Genomic DNA, 17,763 nt, shown 5'->3' on the forward strand with positions numbered 1-17,763 from the left:
GGGACAGCTCACATGGTCTAAGATGTGATACCGAAGATGTGTATAGATTTCAGTTCCACAAAGCTTATGACCATTCATTTTAATGAAAGGGCTTAGTTTACAATCTATGCTTAAAATCAGGTGTGGTGTATCAGTTGACAACCATATTGTTACCATTCAACATGTCAACACAATATTGTTAACATTGTCTGAATTTTGTCAATGTCGTCATTGGGCCTGATTCAGATGTGGTTGGAAGTGCTACCACTGCTGGTTACATGGAAGCAGCAACGATTGCACTAATATGGTAATGTAGCAGGAGATCTCACTCCTCCTGCTACATTACTGATGCAAGTTCAATCCTAGACACAGCATCGGATTATCTGCAACACCATCGGCCGGCTGCATGACTGGCTGTGTGACCTGCTGCAGCTCTGACCAAGAGGCCAGGAAATCTCCATCATCTGTTGTAGATCCTAGCCTTATCACTCCCCCCTAATGGAGGCGATACACCTCCGTTTTGGGAAGCAGAGGTCGTCACCAGCACCTCCACACCTCCAAATGGCAGCAGACTGCAGCACGGTCAGTCTGCTGCCAATCTGCATCCGTTGCAGACCCTTACTAGCATCTTGACCTCAATAAGGCCCACGTTGAATGTTGACATTTTGAACAAAGTTGTCGATATTTAAAATCATTCCAAATTACAGTGTTGACCTGCATATGTGAATCACATCTATATGACTGCATAACATAAAATTACAAAAGACCCTAAATAATACATTTACAATATTAAAATGATTCTGTAGTGGAAGAATACGATTGCTGAGTGGTCAGTAGAGTTGTGAAGTTAGTGAAGTGAGGCAGGAAATATTGGTTCATGCAGTGCAGCAGGTTAAGTAACAGTCTGGGTTACTGTACTGTAGTTGTCTTTATTCTTGGCGGTCTTTAGTGCAAACTGAAACCACAGAAATCACAAATGTTCAGTCTCTAGATGATACAGTATCATACCTCCCAACTGTCCCGATTTTCGCAGGACAGTTCCGTTTTTTTTGGTCTGTCCCGCTGTCCGTCCTGTGGGATGCAGTGTCTCGCGGTGGGGGGGAACAGTTGGGAGGCTCCTGCGCTCGCTGCTCTGCTCAGTCCAGAGCAGAGCAGAGGTGAATAGACGCTGTGCACATGCGCACAGCATCCATTCCTGGGAGGCAGAGGGACTAGGAGGCATGGCCAGCAGCTCTCAGAGCGCTGGCCATGCCCCCACTGTGAGTGAAATGGAAGGCGTGGCCCACGATAGCGGCATCCCTGTGAAGCCACGCCCCCTTTCTCACAGGCCATGTCTCTTTTTTTGTCACCACGCAGAATGTCCCGCTTTCACTTCTGTGAATGTTGGGAGGTATTCAGCATGTTATTTATAACAGCATTCACTCTCAATAAGTAATTTATGTGCTGTACTGCAGTTGTATTCTTTAAATAACAATATGTTTTTTACAGAATCAATATGAAAAAAAAGTTAGAGCTATTTTGTTACCTGTTCTTTTTTTTTTTTTTTTTTTTACATCCTGGCCACAGCGTAAAGCGAAACACCAGTCAGTGAACATAATTATGTCTTTATTAAAACATTTCTGCTAGACTTTAATTCATTTCTTGTTTAGGTCTATTATTTATTTTAAATATATTTACTGATGAAAACAGCTAGCACACTTTTTAATGTAGTCCAGAAATAATTGATGTAGTATTTTTACAAAGTCCAGCACAGTCTCATTAACCTGGAACGGGTTTATCAATCATTTCAGGCTCTGCAGTCATGAACATAATTATTATTTGGAGAGTGGAATACAAATTGCTATGATACACAGAAAGTAGTAATAACACAAAATATCTAACTACGTTTCCAAACATAACATTGTATTCACTATAAATGTGTGTCATTTCTTACATTAATAACAATACTTCAATATGAGAATTGCATTAATGACACTACACCATTAAAAGACACAAGCAAGTTATTCTTTAAACTTAGCATTAATTGGAATATAATTAATTAACTAAAACTGGCAAAAACTAAATTAGCATATAATTCCATATTCACACTTTTTTAAACTCCACTTTCAGTTTGTCTTCCGTTTCAGCAGGTGACTGGTGATTTGTATGTCACAGTACTCTATATGATATTACAGGTTGAGTATCCCTTATCCAAAATTCAAAATCCCACATTTTTCGGTCCCCTGGTGAGATAATGACATATGTATTATATACATTATCTATATATATATATATATATTTATAAATAATATATATAATATATATCATATTTATGTTATTATCTCAGTAGGGGAACCAGAAATTTGGGATTTTGAATTTTGGATAAGGAATACTCAACCTGTAGTACAAAATAAGTCTGAGCAGAATAATACAAGTATACCATAGAATGTGCACTGAGGTCTAGTATATTTGTACGATGCCACTTGATTTTGTTTTGTACTAGCATGCCACGGCTAATCACCGAGATAATGCAAAGCCATACATATAAATGCATTACAGAAACATATATAAGGTAATAAAGGTGGAATGAGCATCAACATCATTCATTTTATAAAAAATGAATGGCAGCTTGCCAGTCACAGAGCTATTCTCATGAACTGTTGCATGAAATAATCTGTAAGTTTGTATCTGGAACAAAGCATGTTGCAATATAAGGGGTGCACATATATTTATGGGGTGTTTTTGCAAACTGTCTGCTGTTTCATGTGGCCCACAAATACTGTATAGCTCCTCTCACATTTAAATCTCTGCACATTTTAAATCTGCCCCACTTGCAGTGAAACATGGTTTTACCAAGGTGCCCAGTTACTTTACTTTACTTTGCTTACAAATCAGAATCAGCCACTTGTGTCATATGATAAAACAGTTGTTTGTCTTAAGATATCATGGACTAAACTTCCATCCAGCGGTTATGACATAATGTCAGCAACATCCATATAAACTTGTGCCCTTTATTTATTCCAGGAACTTGCCAGTTCAGTGTCTGGTAGTCATTACACAAAAGGAGACATTAGCAGGAATTTAACAACCGGAAAAGGAAGCAGAAGGCTTAGCAAGCAGTCTGACCGTGGCCTTCCATTGTCCAAAAAGGCAGGCAGGGGAAGCACAGTGTCCTTGTATGAGTCTCTGAAGCATATAGAGGTAAAGAAGGCTCAGTTCATAGATAGTGTGTTGCATTTCCAATGCCTAACATTGAATTTTTAGTCTGATATTCAATTTTCTCTAGAAAACTGAACCCCTATTGTTGCTCATGACAGAGTTTCTGCCCAATGACCCTAAAAAGATCTCAGTGCAAAGCCTCCCACACACCTGAAAGACCATCGGGCCAATGCGCCCAATATCGATATATCAGATTGATATATCGTTAGTGAAAGTGGAAATCATTTGCACGTCACTAACAATGACGATCCGATGTGCGTTCCTGCGGGTCGTGTGCTGAATCCTCTGACCTTATGTGCTGCACATAAGATCAGGCGATCTGGGTAGCGGGGATTCACTGGTCGTACAATAGATCGTTAGGTACTTTTCCTGACCTACGGATCTTTCATACTCCTGGAGCTGCCTGGGAGTTGCCTGGAGAGCTGCAGGGGAAATCGTAAAGATGCTGGTTGTCCTACTGTATGGCAACCATAAGCAGTACAGGGCAATTGCAGCTTCAGTTTTTTACTTGATGTTTATGGGGGGAATTCAATTAGCCACAGTAAATTACCGCTGCAAATTGATCCCCGGGGACTAATTTAATTGTCCCCGATAGCCGGCTGCTCTGGGGATTGTTTTTTCACCTGTCAGAGGCAAATGAAAAAAAAACCTGATAACTGACCCATTTTCGTGGCTGCGTATGTGAAACACATGGATCCGTGAAAATATCCCAGATCCATGCGTTTTTCGGGTGAAAACGGGTCAGCACACCTGAGATGAAAACTGAGTTGCTGATACTGCCATCTGGCAAAACATTGCAGTAAAGTTTTTTTTTTACGGGAGATTTTACCGCATTCAGTTGAATTTCCCCCTATATATGACAGTTACTGAGCTTTTAGTTTTTTACATGAAACCGCCACTTAAGTGATTTGTGCTTTCATTATATATTAAAAGCCGTATAGATGCACCATAATTGCTTGTTAGTTTTTTTTTAATTATGTGTTTCATTGCACATATTAATGCATATCCACTGAAATAGGGTATTTTTATAAATACATAGTTTAACATTATAGATTTACATTCTGTGGTAGAGCATTATGCACTTTTGTTTATGATAACCTGCCATCACTCCTTAAACTGCTCTTTATGCCCGTTAGGAGTTTGGCAAAGTTCTACTACTGAGAAACACTGACTCTGTGTTTGAGGAGCTGGAACATCACCAGATGTTGTTGACTAGTATACAACCCTATGCAGAGGCTGGATCCTTCCTTGATGAAGTGACAAAGTGGCAGAAGAAGTTGCAAGTTATTGAGACAACTGTGCAGCTGTGGCTGTCTGTGCAAAACAAGTGGACTCGGCTGGAAGAGGTTAGTTATTTGTTTAGAGCTGGCCCTAACCGATTTGATGCCCTAGGCAAGATTTTGGCTGGTGCCCCCAGCACTACCGCTAGTTTTACCTCTGACCCATCACCCCTCTACTAGGACAGCACCCATCACCTGGCAGCACAGACTACTTCAGTAGCCAGAAACACCCATCACCCCTCAACCATAGCAATCCTCATTTTCGTGGCCTGTGCCACCAACAGCATTGGCGCCCTCAACCCCCATATTTTAAGGTCTCCTTGATGAAGTCTTAGGTAGAAACACATTGGGCCTCCCTCACTGTGACCTCCTGCCTTCTAAAAGATTGTCTACAACCGCCTCACTGTCTTTCTTTCTTCCCGCTCACTGCTTGACCCTTTCCAGTCTGGTTTCCATCCTCAGCACTCCACTGAAACTGCCCTCACGAAAGTCTGCAATGACCTCCTTGCTGCTAAATCCAGGGGCCACTATTCTCTGCTTATTCTCCTTGACCTCTCTGCTGCTTTTGACACTGTAGACCACCCTCTCCTCCTGCAAATCCTTGATTCACTTGGTTTGCGTGATACTGCTCTCTCCTGGCTGTCCTCCTACCTTTCTGACCATTCCTTCTCTGTCTCCTCTCATGACTCTACCTCACCCCCACTTCATCTACCATTAGGTGTCCCCCAAGGTTCTGTTCTTGAGCCTCTCCTATTGTCTCTCTATACATCCTCATTAGGTGAGCTCATTAGCTCTTTTGACTTAAAATATCATCTCTACGCTGACGATACTCAAATCTACCTTTCCTCCCCTGACCTCTCCCCTGCTCTCTTCACTCGTATCTCAAACTGTATCTCTGCTATCTCCTCCTGGATGTCCCAGCACTTTCTTAAACTTAACATGTCTAAGACTGAGCTGATCATCTTCCCTCCCGCGTAACCTCACCTCCCACAATTTCATTATCCATTGATGGCACAACTATCTACTCTAGCCCCCAAGTGCAATGTCTTGGAGTAATCCTTGACTCCTCCCTCTCCTTCAAATCACACATTCAGTACCTCTCACAAACCTGCCATTTCAATCTCAAAAATATCTCCAGGATCAGACCCTTTCTCATCCAGGACGCTACTAAGACCCTCATCCACTCACTGGTCATCTCCAGATTGGACTACTGCAATCTCCTGATAAATGGCCTCCCTCAACAATGCCTCTCTCCACTCTATCCTCAATGCTGCTGCCCATCTCATCTTCATCACCAAACGTACTACATCCACATCCCCTCTCTTGCAGGACCTTCACTGGCTACCTTTTTACCATTCAAAATCCAATTCAAGCTTCTCACACTCACCTACAAAGCCCTCACCCACTCTTCTCCCTCTTACATCTCTGACCTTATCTCTCTTTACATTCCCACCTGTCCTCTTCGCTCTGCTAATGCACGCCGTCTCTCCTGCCAACTGATTACCTCCTACCTACAAGATTTTGCACGTGCTGCTCCCTATCTCTGGAATGCTCTACCTCTCCCCATCCGACTCTCCACCTCTCTACAAAACTTCAAACGGGCTCTCAAGACCCACTTCTTCACCAAACCCAGCCAACTCTCCTCCTAACCCTCTTGTCTATGCTCACTGTCTACCTATTCTGTGTGACCCCGGTCTGTTAGCACCTCACCTTTTAGATTGTAAGCTCGCAAGAGCAGGGACTGCTTTCCTCATGTGCCTTTCCTTTTCTTACTTACACTATCTTATACTCCTTACTCCCTTTGGTGGCACCTAACCCCGGGTCTTCTATACCTGTCCTATATTGTCTTGAACTGTAAGTGCTGTTTTCTTGTCTGCTCATTTGATTATGTACTGTGTAATGTGCGCTGCGGATCCCTTGTGGCGCCATATAAATAAAGGATAATAATAATAAAAGATAAGACACACCTCCTATCTTTTGATATGTTTTAATAAAAAAATGTTTTTCTCTTATACAACCTTTTATATATATATATATATATATATATATATATATATAGTGGATAAGATACTTCTTAAGCGACCATCGGTGGTGTAAATATATATAGACTGCTAATTTATAAAAAAGTTTGTACAGGGTTTATTTCAATAATATCACATAAAAATCAAATATATATAGAAAATGCAAAAACCCAGGATCAATAATTCACAAAATTAATAAAACAACAAAGTGGATTCATATGTGCATCTGTGTGTTCTTTAAAAGCAACACAGTCTGGGAGACCTATAAAAGGAGACGTAAAAAATGGATATTTTAAAATTATATAAATATATGTAGAAAAATATCTATTTATCTGTACGTATCAAGGATAAGAAGATATATTAAAATAGCTTAGCTGAGGATTTTGTAGTAGTGTCAGATATCACCCAATGCGTTTCGTCTGGTCTGACTTCATCAAGGGGTATTATACAAGTGGGACATATCATCTATATATACCAATTTGGTTAGGGAACTGATTACCTACATCTCTTCCTGTAATTATCTTTAATAAGTGATTCAGGATCACAAAATATATATTCATTATGCTCAGCATAAATAAGAGCTTGAAGCCAGCTGAACCGCTATGTTTATACTATAAAATACATATTTTAAAACCCTTAAATTGTTAGAAAACGTTTCTAGGCGTGAACTTCCGGTCCGGGGCGTCCCTGACGTCACTTCCGCCCCATATCCGGTGTCCGGGAATCTCCATTGCGGATGCGCCGACACGTGTGTTCCTAGTGCTGGCTTATACTTTGGTTAGACAGAAGGCAGTGCGGTGGCCATCTTTAAGAAGTCCATAGTCTGTAGACAGTCTTTTGTATAAGGAGAAGGTGCCGACGGCCATGTTATCGCGGGCATTGTTCACTTACATTTAATTAGTTTACATTGTAAACTTGTTTTTCAAAGGTGTTTGTCTCCAAACCAGAATATGAAAGTTAAAACAGAAAGAGGAGGAATACTTTAGAGTCATAGATGGGAAGCTAAAACATATATAATATCAATATCGAAGTTGTACCTATATTCATCCTAATTATACATATAAATATGAGCATATATAGGATTGTAAATAATATAAAGGAGCTCAAATGTTTCATACATATATAAAGAAAATGCAATGTTCTTGTGTAAAGTTCATACATATATATAGAATTGGTTATAATGTAGACATTAAGAAATGCCTTTAAAGCGGTTCTTCAGTATATGCCAAATGTGGCAGTATGTGGTAAAATTATTACCAAATATTCCGAGACGACCTATGTAATAGAGATGATATCACGTATAAGAAAGGTTATCAGATTAGAGTTTGAAACATCCACCCCTCCAGACCTCCTGATCCATATTTGTTTACAGCACTCAGTATTCCTGGGCAGTCTCCTATCCCTGTACTGGCTGGGCCAACACTGCATGGCTTCCAAGATCGAACGAATTTGGTCATGTCCAGTGTGGTATGGCTGTAATTAAGATCTGGGGTATAAGGTGGAAAGAATGTCCTGAGATTGGGAATACACTGTGACATGCCCCAAAGCTCATTGACATAGTATGAAAGAAGAATAAATAATACAGGTAGTTTAAGGAAAGAGGATGGTACCGCTTACGTTCATAGGAAAGGGGCTATTTCATAGCTTTCATTGAATCTGTCTGGGTGGAGTGATCTTATTTCATAGATCCAGAACATCTTACGTCTTGATAGGAGGTTGGAGATGTCCCCCCCTCTTTCTCCCAATGTGACGAGTTCTATGCCTTTGAACATGAGTTCCTCCGGGTTAGAGCCGTGATGTTGCAGAAAGTGTTTCGAGACAGCATGCGTTTGAATTTTGTTTTTAATGTTCCTTATGTGTTCCTGTATGCAGAGTTTTAATGGTCTTTCTGTCTTGCCGACGTATTTCATCTTGCAGGGGCACTCTAGGAGGTAGATGACTGAAGACATATTGCATTTTATAAATTGTTTGATCTTGTATTCCTTCTTGTCGCCCGTGTTTTTGAATGTTTTTCTGTTCGGATGTAAATACTTGCAAATGTTACAATGACTGCACTTATAACATCCCACACATCTCGGCAGGGATGCTTTTGATGGTTTATGATTTTTTAGCATACTGGGTGCAAGGAGATCTTTCAGGTTCTGCCTGTTTCAGCCAGTAGAATACACACAATATGTTCAGAACTAATGAACGTACAAACAAAAGGAGTAACCTATAGAGTAAAAAATTTTATTAAATAAATAACCCAGAGGATGTACCTGCATCGGACAACCTTGATGAGATGTTCTGGAGAGAATACTCTGGAGAGACTGCTATGAAGAGACTGCTCATCAAGGAACTAAAAGCATGGTGGGACATTAAGGGTTTGGAGCACTATGTCGGTGTGGATAGAGTACCAAGGGGTCTTAGGATATTGAAACAACCCACTTTTGGAACTGATAACCATGCTTTTATGAAAGAATGGGACCACATTTTACACACTTGCTCGATCAATCTAATGAGGTTACTTATTACAGAGAAGAAACACATCCTAGGAAATCTAAAGACAGAAATCAAGGAAACTGAAAATGCATTTGAGACATTCAAGTATAAGGAGGATTTTAGGATCAATGAAAAGGTCCTCAATAAAAAGCTAGAACATATAGAAGAAGTAGTAATCAGGAATAAAGAAAATAAATTTAGTAGGGACAAACAAGACTATGAGAATAATAAAGTAAAGAGCTGGAGCTGATTTGTTAGAGAAGGACCACAAGGACAGAAAGGGGGGAAGGGAATATTGGCAATCAGTACCAGAAAAAGGAAGAAGAAGAGCAAAGAGTCATTTAGACAACTCACAAGAAAGACATCCAACATGGACTAATAACATATTTTTAGCCCTACAAAGGTTAGATTCAACCAAAGAGGAGGATTTTTTATTCCCAGGGCCGAGTACACGGGTCAGGGACACGGTAAGAAACACACTGAAGGATACGGTGGCGCATGCCTCACCTCGAAAAAGAAGGTTTGTAGAAGAAGAGGATGCCATGGGGGGAGGAGGAAAGAGCCATTACAAAGAAAGAATTTACAGTAGAACCGCCCGCACCCAAAGGCATTTTTAATTTATCAAGCCATAAGCTAACTGAACATGAAACCTCTCTACTGAACAAAGGCTTATCTTTCGCACCTACGAAGGGGATGAATAAGTTTGATGTATTCGTGGATCTAAATAATTCGTCAGGAAGCTCACTCTCAAGCGTCATTTTCTAAGAAAGGAAGATGCAGTGCTGCATAACTATGAACAGTCAAAGTCAGGCCTGAAACCTACATCTAAATTTTACCCGCTGGAGTCCAAAGGACATAATATTGGTATTTTGTATGACTTGGTGAAGAAAGATATCTGTGATGCCGAGATCAAACCCATCAAGGAGAAGAATCTAACGAATAGAGAGATACAAGCAATAAAACAACTACAGGATAATAAGGACTTCATTTTAAAACCAGCTGACAAAGGGGGGGCTGGTAATCATGGATCGCGTGGCATATATTACAGAGGCCGAAAGACTACTGGGAAACAGGTCTTCGTAATACACTACTACCGGCGGATCCAAAGGAAATATTCGTGGAAGAACTTAGAGGTATCCTCCTTAGAGGTCTCCGGAATAGGACACTAACTGAAGAGGAATATCAGTACCTCTTCACTATCAACCCCGTGACCCCCATTTTTTATTTCCTTCCGAAAGTGCATAAGGCACTGACATCCTCCGAGGAGGCCCATCGTGGCAGGGATTGATTCATTGACATCTCACCTGTCTGAATATGTGGACATATTCCTAAGAAAATACGTAATGGACTTACCTGCTTATCTAAAGGATATCACCTCAGTTCTAAACTTCATGGAACTTTTGGAATGGAAGGACACATATAGATGGGCGACCACAGATGTACAATCTCTCTACACGTGCATCAAACATGAGAAGGGGATAGAGGCATGTAATTTTTTCCTTGAGAAGGACCACCTCATCACCAAGGATCATCAAAACGTTATCTATAAATTAATGAATTTTATATTGAAACATAATTATTTTAAGTTCTTGGATCGCTTTTACCTCCAGATATGTGGTACGGCGATGGGCACTATTTTTGCACCCAGCTTTGCCAACTTGTGTATGGGCCACTGGGAAAAAGAATAGGTTTACAGAAATCACCCTTTTAAACAAAATATATATTTTATAAAATATATATAGATGATATTTTAATTGTATGGGATGGTGATGGATCCACTTTTAAAGACTTTTTAACACTTTGAACCTGAAATTCACGTCCAATGATAGCACGGAACAGATAGCATTCCTGAACCTTGTATTAACTAACTCAGGAAAAGAGATTGTAACAAAGAATTTTATTAAACATGTTGATATGAACAGTTATGTACATTACAAAGTAATCACTTGAAACGTTGGAAAAACAACGTTCCCCTCTCACAGTTTAATAGGATTGCACGAAACAGCAAAACCTTGGAGGACCGGGACTCACAGCTATCTGTCTACACGGAGAGGTTTAAGGAAAAGGGGTATCCCCAGCACATCTTGGAAGAAGCCAACACTAAAACTAAGACCTTAGAGAGGAAACAACTACTGAGATACAAACCTAAAGAGAAGAAAGAGGACAGCACCAAATTCATCACCACCTACAATAGGCATGATATCCAGATCAAGAAAGTACTTAGGACACATTGGAATATCTTACTTATGGGCTACTTACCAAGCGAACCGCAGATGGTCTTTAGGAAATCCCAGAACCTGAAAGATCTCCTTGCACCCAGTATGCTAAAAAATCATAAACCATCAAAAGCATCCCTGCCGAGATGTGTGGGATGTTATAAGTGCGGTCATTGTAACATTTGCAAGTATTTACATCCGAACAGAAAAACATTCAAAAACACGGGCGACAAAAAGGAATACAAGATCAAACAATTTATAAACTGCAATATGTCTTCAGTCATCTACCTCCTAGAGTGCCCCTGCAAAATGAAATACGTCAGCAAGACAAAAAGACCATTAAAACTCTACATACAGGAGTTTTAAGGAACATTAAAAACAAAATTCAAACGCATGCGGTCTCGAAACACTTTCTGCAACATCATGGCTCCAACCCGGAGGAACTCATGTTCAAAGGCATAGAACTCGTCACATTGGGAGAAAGAGGGGGGGGGGGACACATCTCCAACCTCCTATCAAGACGTAAGATGTTCTGGATCTATGAAATAAGATCACTCCACCCAGACAGATTCTATGAACGTAAGCGGTACCATCCTCTTTCCTTAAACTACCTGTATTATTTATTCTTCTTTCATACTATGTCAATGAGCTTTGGGGCATGTCACAGTGTATTCCCAATCTCAGGACATTCTTTCCACCTTATACCCCAGATCTTAATTACAGCCATACCACACTGGACATGACCAAATTCGTTCGATCTTGGAAGCCATGCAGTGTTGGCCCAGCCAGTACAGGGATAGGAGACTGCCCAGGAGTACCGAGTGCTGTAAACAAATATGGATCAGGAGGTTCAGGAGGGGTGGATGTTTCAAATTCTAATCTGATAACCTTTCTTATACGTGATATCATCACTATTACATAGGTCGTCTCGGAATATTTGGTAATAATTTTACCATATACTGCCACATTTGGCATATACTGAAGCACCGCTTTAAAGGCTTTTCTTAATGTCTACATAATAACCAATTCTATATATATGTATGAACTTTACACAAGAACATTGCGTTTTCTTATTATTTACAATCCTATATATGCTCATATTTATATGTATAATTATGTTTTAGCTTCCCATCTGTGACTCTAAAGTATTCCTCCTCTTTCTATTTTAACTTTCATATCCTGGTTTGGAGACAAACACCTTTGAAAAACAAGTTTACAATGTAAACTAAGTAAATGTAAGTGAACAATGCCCGCGATAACATGGCCGTCGGCACCTTCTCCTAATACAAAAGACTGTCTACAGACTATGGACTTCTTAAAGATGACCGCCGCACTACCTTCTGTCTAACCAAAGTATAAGCCAGCACTGGGAACACACGTGCATGCGCAATGGAGATTCCCGGACACCGGATATGGGGCGGAAGTGACGTCAGGGACGCCCCGGACCGGAAGTCCGCACCTAGAAATGTTTTCTAACAATTTAAGGGTTTTAAAATATGTATTTTATAGTATAAACATAGCGGTTCAGCTGGCTTCAAGCTCTTCTTTATGCTGAGCATAAAGAATATATATTTTGTGATCCTGAATCGCTGATTAAAGATAATTACAGGAAGTGATGTAGGTAATCAGTTCCCTAACCAAATTGGTATATATAGATGATATGTCCCACTTGTATAATATAATATAATACCCCTTGATGAAGTCAGACCAGACGAAACGCGTTGGGTGATACCTGACACTACTACAAAATCCTCAGCTAAGCTATTTTAATATATCTTCTTATCCTTGATACGTACAGATAAATAGATATTTATTTATATATATTTATATATTTTTAAAATATCCATTTTTTATGTCTCCTTTTATAGGTCTCCCAGACTGTGTTGTTTTTAAAGGACACACAGATGCACATATGAATCCACTTTGTTGTTTTATTAATTTTGTGAATTATTGATCCTGTGTTTTTGCATTTTATATATATATATATATATATATATATGATTTTTATGTGATATTATTGAAATAAACCCTGTACATACTTTTTTATAAATACGCAGTCTATATATATTTACGCCACCGATGGTCACTTAAGAAGCATCTTATCCACTTTTTCCATTTTCTAACTATAACCTGGCACACGTACTAGTGCGGGATATACTTAAGATACAGCAGACGCCCTTTACACACCAGGGAGTTGCATGTAGAGACTGTACCATAGGAATACCGACTTGCTGACACATTGTGATAAATAGACTACTGCTTTTCTGGCGCTGTTAGTTCTTCCCATATACACACACACACACACACACACACACACACACACATATATATATATATATATATATATATATATATTATTCCAATATATATATATATATATATATATAACTGTCCAACAATGAACGGCACTCAGAGTCAAAATGATGCAAAAAATTGTATTCCACGGTCAACGTTTCGGGGGACGGACCCCCGTCGTCAGGACACAACAGACACACAAAAACATAAAACACTTACCCTCCTAAATACCACAGTAGTCCCGCCGCCATCGTCCGTCATGTGCGCGCCCGCTACTCACTCTGCTTCCGCTCACGTCAGACACCCACTTCCGGAAACAGCCGTCTCCATGGAAACCAGCAGCTTGCGGTTCACACAGAACCCGGCTGCAGACCATCGGCGGGAGGAGGCGCAGGCATAATCCACAGGGGAGGCTGGGCTGTCATCACTACGGGCAGGCAGGGACGTACACTGAAATAAAAACAAAGGAAAACAGCAATACATGATGAAAAAAGCAGCATTATCCGTAGGCATAAATCAATACAACAATAAGAAGATTACATAAATCAATGAAAAGAGATAAAGTAAACCCCAAGAGCCCAAAACACCCCACATTACACAAGCGTATTCCAATTAATTTTTTCATTGAGCCCCCCAGGGGCGCAGGTACCCAATCTCAATATCCACTTAGTTTCTTTGACTAAAAGAGATTTAGCCCGATCACCCCCCCTCAAGCTCAGGGGAACGTGATCTATGATAAAGTACCGGAGTGACTCTAATGTGTGACCAGCATTTTTGAAGTGTTTAGCTACTGGTTGGTCAACCACTTTTCCTTCAAGCGTGAGTTTTATGGCCGATCTATGTGCCGCCATCCTCTCAGAAAACTTCCGAGTAGTCTGGCCCACATACATGAGCCCACACGGACAAACAATAATATATACGACAAATATTGTTGAACAGGTTAAAACAAACCTGATGTCGTATATTTTGGAGCAATGGGGGTGTTTGAACGATCTACAGTTCAACATCAATTTACACGTGGCACACCCACTGCAACGATAGCAACCAGCAGGTTTGTAAGCTACATTAGGGGGCCTAGCGATACCCATCCCAGTAATATCTGTTCTAACAATTCTATCTTTGATGTTACGACCACGACGAAATGACATCAGAGGAGCAGTGTGGTTAAACACTTTGAGCTCTGGATCTGAGGACACAATAGGCCACAGGGCCCTAGTGGCTCTACTCACCCCTCCACTCGATGAGGTGAAGTTACAGGGGAAGGGAATCCTATTCTTAAGGTGTCGATCAGTCGGTGTCAGAAGAGATTGCCTAGACATACCTAGAACCTCCTGTTTCTGCCTCTCCAGCAAATCAGGATCATAACCCCTAGTTATGAAGTTATGAATTAAAGCATCCAGCTCATCCGGAACTCTCGAGGGGTCTGATGCTATTCTAGCTATTCGCATCATCTGTGAGCGAGGGAGCCCTTTCTTGAGGGGCTCAGGATGGTGGCTAGATGCTAATAAAAGCGTATTCCGATCAGTAGGTTTGTGAAAAACCTCCGTAGCCAAGCAGCCATTTTCAAGATGGATATTGACATCCAGAAAATGGATGTCTGTCATGCTGCACATCAATGTAAATTTAATTGGAGAATCGGAGTCATTGACCTCAGCAACAAATTTGACAAGAGCATCCCGTCCCCCTCTCCATAACAGGAAGATATCGTCTATATAGCGACAATAAAGAAGGATATTGTCACCAATAGACGAATTGGAGAAAAAAATACGTTTCTCGTGTTCAAACATAAAAATGTTTGCGTACGACGGGGCCACCGGGGACCCCATCGCACATCCCCTTAATTGAAGAAAAAAAGAACCATCAAATAAAAAATAATTGCGCTTAAGGGTTAACTCCAAAAGGGACAGGAATAGCTCATGATCAAATAGCTGCTCAGGAAGTTCAACCTGCAAAAAGTTCCTCATAGCACAGAGTCCTGCATCGTGTGGAATGGCCGTATACAGGCTGCAGACATCAAGACAGCAAAGTAGAGTTCCTGGAGGAATGTCCTGGATAGACTGTAATTTTTTAAGGAAGGAGGTAGTGTCCTTTAGAAAAGAATCTCTATGTAGTAACAGAGGCTGTAGGATGGAATCAAGTAACTGAGCAACCGGTCTGTAGAGTGAATCCGGAGCCGAGATAATGGGGCGTCCCGGGGGTTTCAGGGCGTCCTTATGCAATTTGGGGAGTGTGTAAAGCAAAGGAACCCTAGGGTGATCGACATCCAAGGCTTTGACTATTTTCTTTGGTAGTTGTCCAGATAATAGGGCTGTATTTAGAATCCCAGAGAGTTCTTTCTTAAACCGGACAGTTGGATCTGATGGTAATTTGCGATAAACATCACTGTCGTCCAGCTGAGCATAAATCTCCTCTCTGTAATACTTTAAATCTAGGACCACAATCCCACCGCCTTTATCGGCGGGTCTAATAATGATATCGTCATAAGACGCCAAAGTTGTAAGTGCTTCAGTTTCAACCTTGGAGAGATTGAATTTGATTTTGGCTGGTGCTGCCACAAATTTAGTGATGGAATCATCTAGCAGCCTATGGAAAGATTTCAAAGAAGCATTGGACGAGACAGGGTCAAAAGATGATCTGACAGATCGTTTAATAAAGCTGGAAAAAATGGAGGAATCACTGGAATCTGTGGAATGCTGAAAAAATTCTTTAAGTCTCAACTTTCTAGAAAAAGCATGTATATCTTTGGACCAGTTGTATACATCATGGAGGTTAGTAGGCACAAAGCTGAGTCCTTTACAGAGCACCGAAATTTCCGCCGGCTCCAGGGTACGGTGCGAAAGATTGAAAATCAGCGATTCTGGCGCTGCACTACTGCCCGCACCCCTTTTGTTTTGGCCACCCCGTCGGGTGGCAGTGATGTTATAGGCTTTTTGATAGTGCGGGTGTCCTTCACTAAAGGGGCTCCCTGGTCTGCGGGTACCTCATCACATTCAGATGCAGCAAATTCGCTATCCGAGCTGGAGCGTGGTCCTTGTTTATCCTTCTGCGAGGATTTTTTGTGCCAAGGTCTCCTTGATCTTTGAAACTTTTGCGGAACCTTAGTTGGTTCATTGCCAACTAACCACCTGTATACCTGGTAATCTTCGTAATCTGCATCCACAGCCAGTTTTTTGTTGCGTTTAAATTTCAACAGGTCTTTTTGATATTGCTGACACTGTGCCTCCAATTTCCTTAGCCAATCTTGTGTAGTGTCTTCCTCCAACACTTTAAAAGAAGCAGATTCAAATGCCCTGATCTTTGAACGAGTGGCTATCAGTTCTTCGCTAGGCCCCCTAATGTAGCTTACAAACCTGCTGGTTGCTATCGTTGCAGTGGGTGTGCCACGTGTAAATTGATGTTGAACTGTAGATCGTTCAAACACCCCCATTGCTCCAAAATATACGACATCAGGTTTGTTTTAACCTGTTCAACAATATTTGTCGTATATATTATTGTTTGTCCGTGTGGGCTCATGTATGTGGGCCAGACTACTCGGAAGTTTTCTGAGAGGATGGCGGCACATAGATCGGCCATAAAACTCACGCTTGAAGGAAAAGTGGTTGACCAACCAGTAGCTAAACACTTCAAAAATGCTGGTCACACATTAGAGTCACTCCGGTACTTTATCATAGATCACGTTCCCCTGAGCTTGAGGGGGGGTGATCGGGCTAAATCTCTTTTAGTCAAAGAAACTAAGTGGATATTGAGATTGGGTACCTGCGCCCCTGGGGGGCTCAATGAAAAAATTAATTGGAATACGCTTGTGTAATGTGGGGTGTTTTGGGCTCTTGGGGTTTACTTTATCTCTTTTCATTGATTTATGTAATCTTCTTATTGTTGTATTGATTTATGCCTACGGATAATGCTGCTTTTTTCATCATGTATTGCTGTTTTCCTTTGTTTTTATTTCAGTGTACGTCCCTGCCTGCCCGTAGTGATGACAGCCCAGCCTCCCCTGTGGATTATGCCTGCGCCTCCTCCCGCCGATGGTCTGCAGCCGGGTTCTGTGTGAACCGCAAGCTGCTGGTTTCCATGGAGACGGCTGTTTCCGGAAGTGGGTGTCTGACGTGAGCGGAAGCAGAGTGAGTAGCGGGCGCGCACATGACGGACGATGGCGGCGGGACTACTGTGGTATTTAGGAGGGTAAGTGTTTTATGTTTTTGTGTGTCTGTTGTGTCCTGACGACGGGGGTCCGTCCCCCGAAACGTTGACCGTGGAATACAATTTTTTGCATCATTTTGACTCTGAGTGCCG

General features: G+C 41.1%; 1 protein-coding gene across 8 annotated transcripts in view; it reads left to right on the plus strand.

The window, feature by feature from the left end:
• The window catches only part of LOC135027842 (uncharacterized), a 1,366,020-nt gene that overhangs the window by 314,077 nt on the left and 1,034,180 nt on the right, over positions 1-17,763 (plus strand). For all 8 annotated transcript variants that reach the window (XR_010224289.1, XM_063953746.1, XM_063953745.1 and 5 more), the window contains exons 31-32: positions 2,983-3,159; positions 4,314-4,523. Coding sequence is in view for 7 of the 8 variants with exons in the window: in XM_063953746.1 (XP_063809816.1) it covers positions 2,983-3,159; positions 4,314-4,523 (387 nt within the window). In the remaining variant the exon portion in view is untranslated. The remainder of the gene's footprint in view (positions 1-2,982; positions 3,160-4,313; positions 4,524-17,763) is intronic.

The sequence above is a fragment of the Pseudophryne corroboree genome, chromosome 2, assembly GCF_028390025.1.
Source record: "Pseudophryne corroboree isolate aPseCor3 chromosome 2, aPseCor3.hap2, whole genome shotgun sequence".
Taxonomy (NCBI): Eukaryota; Metazoa; Chordata; class Amphibia; order Anura; family Myobatrachidae; genus Pseudophryne; species Pseudophryne corroboree.